The 7,750-nt window shown below is 36.2% G+C and overlaps 1 protein-coding gene across 1 annotated transcript in view; it reads left to right on the top strand.

Annotated features, from left to right (window-relative positions):
* The window catches only part of elapor2a (endosome-lysosome associated apoptosis and autophagy regulator family member 2a), a 26,242-nt gene that overhangs the window by 7,648 nt on the left and 10,844 nt on the right, over positions 1-7,750 (top strand). Inside the window, exons 3-12 of the mRNA XM_016243871.1 lie at positions 366-555; positions 990-1,137; positions 1,233-1,322; positions 3,730-3,835; positions 3,943-4,095; positions 4,596-4,684; positions 6,435-6,615; positions 6,736-6,864; positions 7,049-7,139; positions 7,405-7,507. Coding sequence (XP_016099357.1) covers positions 366-555; positions 990-1,137; positions 1,233-1,322; positions 3,730-3,835; positions 3,943-4,095; positions 4,596-4,684; positions 6,435-6,615; positions 6,736-6,864; positions 7,049-7,139; positions 7,405-7,507 — 1,280 coding nt within the window. The remainder of the gene's footprint in view (positions 1-365; positions 556-989; positions 1,138-1,232; positions 1,323-3,729; positions 3,836-3,942; positions 4,096-4,595; positions 4,685-6,434; positions 6,616-6,735; positions 6,865-7,048; positions 7,140-7,404; positions 7,508-7,750) is intronic.

The raw sequence follows: 7,750 nt of genomic DNA, 5'->3' as shown, positions 1-7,750 counted from the left end.
TATTTATTTATTTTAAATGGACAAAGAGTCTGGTATGGTTTTTAAAACAACAACAACAACAACAACAATTTAAATTAATTAAAGCAGCTAAAGAAGCTGGCATGCTTGTAAAAAAATACAAATAAAAATTAAAATGAATTAATTAACCAAAAAAGCTAAATAGCATAAAAAAAACTAACATTCATTCATTTTTATTTGTGTACGTTAGTGGGCTGAATGTTATGGCCTAACTGATTTAAGATCTATAATAATAGTTTTGGTGCACTTGACCCACCCAGTATTTGGATTAGTGATTGATCTGGTCAGTATGTTTTATTTTCTTTGGCATAAAATGTATTGTACATTTTGTTACGTCTTTCGGTCAGCATTCTCGTGCAAAGCGGGGGAGTTTCTGGAGATGTCTGCTCAGGAGTGCACTCCGTGTGCGGCTGGCACTTATTCGCTGGGCAGCGGCCTGCGTTTGGATGAGTGGGGCGACATTCCTCCTGGATTCAGCAGCCTTGCAACCAGCCCTGACAACTCGCCCAACAGACAGAATGCGTCCACCTGCAGCAGGTCAGTTCCTTCGGAAGAGTCAGTCATGTATAAAAGATTGTTTCGAAGACCACATGATTTTTGCTTTCTGTATTTGGTGTGTTTTAAAAGGTATTGACAATGTGTTCTGTTTATTTGTCCAACACTAAATAGAAATAAAATCCAAATGCACAAAAAACAACATGCATATTAGAGACAGTTTTACTTACAGCCAGTCAAATGTATCTAAAATGACTGTTCCCAATCCAAGTTCTCATTTGTTTATTCTCATCAAAGTCTTTGCAATAAAACACTGTATTTGTGCACTTTCCTTTTATTTATTTATTTATTTAATATCAAAATGCAAGTATTTAATACAAGTATTAAACCAATCATTTATTTTTTATCCTGTTATATAACTTAAGACTGTAGTCACCACAGTGTGTGTGTGTTGTTGTGTATTTGTGTGTGTTTAGTGCAAAGTGGGTCTCTCAGGGCTCGTATCTGGAGTCCAACAGAGATGAGTGTACTGTGTCTCTGATCTACACTGTACACTTGAAGAAGCCGGGGTCAGTGTACTTTGACTACCAGTATGTGGATAACAGCATCTTCTTTGAGTTCTTTGTAAGTTTGGATCCCATTTCGGCTGTGAAATGTTTGTTTGCAAGATATTTTAAGACATCAAAAGCAGCTATTTTGTATTGTTTTCTTTTTGACAGATTCAGAACGACCAGTGTCAAGAGATGGACCAGGATTCAAATAAAAAATGGATCAAATTAACTACTCATGGAGAGTGGGGAACACATAGTGCAAGTCAAAAACGACACACTACTACTATTATTATTGTTATTATTTTATTTTTATATACACTTGAACTTGAACTGCCATTCGAAAGTTTGGGGATTTTTTAAAACTTGTTTATTTGCATGTTCATGCATGAATGTGTACACTAATGTGATTCCATGCATTTTGAATGTTAAGTGTGTGAATTGGAACAGGATATTTGTCACCCCTTATCAGCACAGAGGAATTTCCTCTTGGACAGAGTATGTTCAGTAGCTCCATAGTAATCATTCCCAAAACCAGTTCTTGGCCCCTATATTTTATTTCAAGTCATGTATAATATGAACGAAAGGTTCATAGTTTGAAAAATGTCCCTTTTTGCTTTATTAATAAATGTCTGAAGTTTTATTGTGCTCATTATTAATATCTTCATAAATATTCATCAAAACTGAAATTATTTTTGCTTTCTTCTGACACAACAAAGACTACAGTGGTGGAAAAAAAATTAACAAATACAATTTTCTCATGACTTAGTGAGATCCCTGTGTATAAAATAGTATAAAATAGGTCCCACTAATTACCTTATTTCTTGCAAATTATTCATTTTTAAAATGTGTCTCATCATGGACGTTAAAAGCTTGGAATTCTGTTGAATGTTGACTGTAATAATGTTTTTTTTATTACAGGAAAGCTGTCATTATTGATTTCAAATTGACAATTACACTGAAGTTTATATGTACTTCGTTATGGTATCAGTAATTTCTTCAGAGGAACATGATAGCTTGCATATTTATTTATTTATTCATCAGAATAAGCTGGCATGGCATTAAAAACAAAATGTATTTATTTATTTTAAATGGACAAAGAGTCTGGTATGGTTTTTAAAACAACAACAACAACAACAACAATTTAAATTAATTAAAGCAGCTAAAGAAGCTGGCATGCTTGTAAAAAAATACAAATAAAAATTAAAATGAATTAATTAACCAAAAAAGCTAAATAGCATAAAAAAAACTAACATTCATTCATTTTTATTTGTGTACGTTAGTGGGCTGAATGTTATGGCCTAACTGATTTAAGATCTATAATAATAGTTTTGGTGCACTTGACCCACCCAGTATTTGGATTAGTGATTGATCTGGTCAGTATGTTTTATTTTCTTTGGCATAAAATGTATTGTACATTTTGTTACGTCTTTCGGTCAGCATTCTCGTGCAAAGCGGGGGAGTTTCTGGAGATGTCTGCTCAGGAGTGCACTCCGTGTGCGGCTGGCACTTATTCGCTGGGCAGCGGCCTGCGTTTGGATGAGTGGGGCGACATTCCTCCTGGATTCAGCAGCCTTGCAACCAGCCCTGACAACTCGCCCAACAGACAGAATGCGTCCACCTGCAGCAGGTCAGTTCCTTCGGAAGAGTCAGTCATGTATAAAAGATTGTTTCGAAGACCACATGATTTTTGCTTTCTGTATTTGGTGTGTTTTAAAAGGTATTGACAATGTGTTCTGTTTATTTGTCCAACACTAAATAGAAATAAAATCCAAATGCACAAAAAACAACATGCATATTAGAGACAGTTTTACTTACAGCCAGTCAAATGTATCTAAAATGACTGTTCCCAATCCAAGTTCTCATTTGTTTATTCTCATCAAAGTCTTTGCAATAAAACACTGTATTTGTGCACTTTCCTTTTATTTATTTATTTATTTAATATCAAAATGCAAGTATTTAATACAAGTATTAAACCAATCATTTATTTTTTATCCTGTTATATAACTTAAGACTGTAGTCACCACAGTGTGTGTGTGTTGTTGTGTATTTGTGTGTGTTTAGTGCAAAGTGGGTCTCTCAGGGCTCGTATCTGGAGTCCAACAGAGATGAGTGTACTGTGTCTCTGATCTACACTGTACACTTGAAGAAGCCGGGGTCAGTGTACTTTGACTACCAGTATGTGGATAACAGCATCTTCTTTGAGTTCTTTGTAAGTTTGGATCCCATTTCGGCTGTGAAATGTTTGTTTGCAAGATATTTTAAGACATCAAAAGCAGCTATTTTGTATTGTTTTCTTTTTGACAGATTCAGACATGGAGAGCGGGGAACACATAGTGCAAGTCAAAAACTACACACTACTACTATTATTATTGTTATTATTTTATTTTTATAAACACTTGAACTTGAACTGCCATTCGAAAGTTTGGGGATTTTTTAAAGTGTTTTTGAAAGTCTGTTCTGCTCACCAAAGCTGCATTTATTTGATGAATAAAATATTGTGAAATAAGATTGCAGTTTAAAATAATTGTTTTCTCTTTGAGTATATTTTAAAATGTAATTTATTCCTGTGAAGCAAAGCTGAATTACAGCCATTGCTCCAGTCTTCAATATCACATGATCCTTCAGAAATCATTGTAACAGAACAGTTGTTTTCCTCATATATCAGGTGAATCTGAATTCTGGCACTAATATCCTGTATTGGAGAACCACTAGAGTAACACTCGGCTCTAAAGCAGTCAAACCTGTACTCCTGAAGAACATACGGATCGAAGGTCAGGATGTGCTACGAATGTGCACCCCATTTTAATCTGAAAAAAATAAATAAAATAAAATTCTTCCCCTTATTGAAAGATTATATGACACCATTTCTCTCCTTCAGGTGTGGCGTATACATCAGAGTGTTTTCCATGTAAGCCTGGGATGTTCAGCCGCACCCCGGGCTCCTCCTCCTGTGAGTCCTGTCCACGAGACACGTATTCTGGCCGAGGGGCCAGCTCCTGCACACCTTGCAACACAAAAACACACTACGCCTGTAAGTACATACATGCATATGAATACCACATAGGCTGTTCTCTATTAATGCATAGACCTGTTTGATTTGATTTTATTTGTTTACTTGCATGATATGTGACCATTACTCAACATGAAAGTTTGAGTGCAAATTTTGTGTTTTGTTGCTAATCCATTTGAATATTAAAATCACAGGGTAGATATAGTAAATATAAATATATAGTAAATATTTTTGGTCAAATGGGTTTGGCTGACAAAATAAAAAGATATGATATTTAATATTTTTGATATTTTGATATCATATTTTGTATGTACACATATTTATGCAGAAATGAAGCCATTTGATTTTAAGGGAATAGAACACACACAAAAAAGAGATTCTGATATCACTTACTCACCTTGACCTCATATCACAATAATTCCTTTTTAACACTTTGAATCATTTTGCTTGTGTTAGGCTTGTCTTCCAGTTCCAAACTATTCATGTCTATGTGAGGTATGACTCTTCTGTATCTTTAATAGCAGAAGGCTCTGCCATGTGCAAAAGTAGACCGCCATGCTCAGAAAAAGACTACATCCAGACATACAGCACTTGTGATAAAGATGGAAAGGTAAAATAATTATTTAAAAAAATGTATATGTACTATATTTTTTAAAGCATAAGTGTCCCATATTTATTTTATATATACACTTTTATATACATTTGTAAATGAATATATACTTAAGCTTGCATTTAAAAGTTTTTTTTAATATGTATTTATGTATGTATGTATAAATACGAGAGAGTAATGTCGTAAAATAGAAATATTCTTTATTTTTCCATTTAAAACATACAAGTACATAAATGCTCTCTCTCTCTCTCTCTCTCTCTCTCTCTCTATCTATCTATCTATATATATATATATACATACATGTACAGGTACATCTAAAAAAATTAGAATATCGTGAATTTAAAAAAAATAAACTAATTTCAAAAAGTGACACTTTCATAAATTCTATGTAAAGTAAAACATTTCAAAAGTTTTTTTGTTTTAATTTTGATGATTAGAGCTTCCAGCTCATGAAAGTCAAAAATCCAGTATCTCAAAATATTAAATATTTCCTAAGATCAATCAAAAAAAGGATTTGCAAAACAGAAAAGTTCAAGTTCTTTAAAGTATGTTCATTTATGCACTCAATACTTGGCCGGGGCTTCTTTAGCACAAACTTCTTTAACAGCATCAGTGAGGTGTGGCATGGAAGCGATCAGCCTGTAACACTGCTGAGGTACTATTGAGCCTTCAGCTCGTCTGGATTGTTGGATCCACTCTTTCTCATCTTTCTCTTGAAAATATCCCATAGATTCCATATGTGGTTCAGGTCAGGCATGTTGGCTGGCCAGTCAGGCACCATGATATTATGGTCAGCAAACCACTTGGAAGTGGGTTTGGCACTGTGGGCAGGTGCTAAAGTCCTGCTTGAAAAGGAAATCAGCATCTCCATAAAGCTTGTCAGCAGATGAAGGCATAAAGTGCTCCAAAATCTCATGGTAGACGGCTGCATTGACTTTGGACTTGATAAAATGTAATGGACCAACACCAGCAGACATCACGGCACCCCAAATCATCACTGACCTCGGAAACTTCTAGCAGCTTGGATTCTGTGCCTCTCCAGTCTTCCTCCAGACCGACGGCTGCATTGACTTTGGACTTACTAAAACCCGATGGACCAACACCAGCAGACGCCACGGCACCAGAAATCATCTCTGACTTCGGACACTTCACACTGGACTTCCAGCAGCTTGGATTCTGTGCCTCTCCAGTCTTCCTCCAGACTCCAGACCTTGATTTCCAAATGAAATGCAAAATTTACTTTTATCTGAAAAGAGGACTTTGGACTGAGCAACAGTCCGGTTATTTTTCTCCTTAGCCCAGGTAAGATGCTTCTGACATTGTTTCTGTTTCAGAAGTGGCTTGGTAGCCCCTTTCCTGAAGACGTCTGAGTTTTGGAAAAATTGGAACTTAAGACTGGTTTTGTGGTCCAGGGTCACAAATGTAAATATTCTAATATTTTGAGATACTAGATTTTTGACTTTCATGAGCTGGAAGCTCTAATCATTAAAATTAAAACAAAAAAACTTTTGAAATGTTTCACTTTACATGTAATGAATGTAGAATATATGAAAGTTTCACTTTTTGAAATAAGTTACAAAAAAACGAACTTTCACAATATTATTTTTTTTTTAGATGCACCTGTGTGTGTGTATGTGTTTATATATATATATATATATATATATATATAGAGAGAGAGAGAGAGAGAAATGTCGTAAAATATATTTTTAATTTTCCATTTAAAATATTCAAGGAATGCTGTCTCTCTCAGACTCAGGTCATATATAAGTGGGTAGAGCCTCAGATTTGTTTGGCAGCTGCTGCTGGCGCAGTAACACTGCCACCTTCTGGTCAGCGTGAGCCTTGTCCACCCTGTAATCCTGGTTTCTATAACAACGACACTGCCATCTGTTCTCCCTGTCCACCCGGGACTTACTCCGATGGGGTCAAAGGTGAGAAACTATCCTGACATCTTAAGAAGGACGTATGAATTATGATTATTTCAAAAGCATGAACATCATTTCAAACAAACAGCCAAAAGATATTAAACATGGATTGTGTGGCATCTGTAGCATGCCAGCCTTGTCCAGCTGGCACGGAGCCTGTCCTCGTCTATGACTACAAGTGGTGGAACGTGCTGCCTGCCAACATGAAGACATCCTGCTTCAACGTGGCCAACAACAATTGTGATGGATTGAATGGTGAGAGATTACATGAGTATGGTGTGGTATTATGTTACAGCATATGGCTGTAATGCTTGTTTTTACTGCTAGGTGTCGGTGTTGCATCACTGATAAATTTAAATGGGCTTTTCTACATGTTCTTATTTTTTGTGTACATTGTGTGCATAATACCTTCATATCTTGAACATTTTGTGTGTTTTAGGTTGGGAAGTAGCGGGTGATCATGTACAATCAGGAGCAGGTCGTTCAGATAACGATTATCTCATATTAACTCTCACGGTGCCTGGATTCAAGTGAGTCTTCAAGTACTTGTCCACCTCCACACAACTACATTGTTCAAGTGCCGCCCACTGCGCATTACGTTCATTAAAGCGCATTAAAGCCTTGTGTGATTAGCATGGTTAAAATGCTGTACATGTACGTTTCTGCTGTGTGAGTTGGTATTACAAGAACATAATGTCCTTTTGGTACAGAACTTGGTGTGTATGGAGAAGTGTTTTTCCTCACATAACATGTGCTGTCTGTTTAGAAATGAGTCTGTTACTGTTGTCGTATCAGGTTGCCTGTGTCAGTTCGAGGAGCATCCGGCAGTGAGTACAGCCGGATCACTTTTGAGTTTGAAACCAGCTGCTCAGCTGACTGCGAGTTCTACTTCATGACGGTGAGCGTGTTTGCAGTTCTATTTGCTGTTTTTGTTTTTGATAGACCGTTTTATCTGCTTTTAAACGTGCACTCAAAATATTTGATGAAGTTTGGTACTTTTGACTTGTTAGCACTCTCATGACTGCTTGCAATTGGTTTGGAAAGGAAACAAAATTGTATCCCCGCCCACATTAACCCTTTATGCCTACAGAAATATGTAAAATATACATTAAAACGCAAACCTTGCCCCCCCCCCCCCCCC

This window comes from Sinocyclocheilus grahami, unplaced genomic scaffold (genome assembly GCF_001515645.1).
Source record: "Sinocyclocheilus grahami isolate Dianchi unplaced genomic scaffold, SAMN03320097.WGS_v1.1 scaffold22.1, whole genome shotgun sequence".
Taxonomy (NCBI): domain Eukaryota; kingdom Metazoa; phylum Chordata; class Actinopteri; order Cypriniformes; family Cyprinidae; genus Sinocyclocheilus; species Sinocyclocheilus grahami.
The sequence above is the reverse complement of the archived record's forward strand: the minus strand, read 5'-3'. Positions and strand labels throughout refer to the sequence as shown.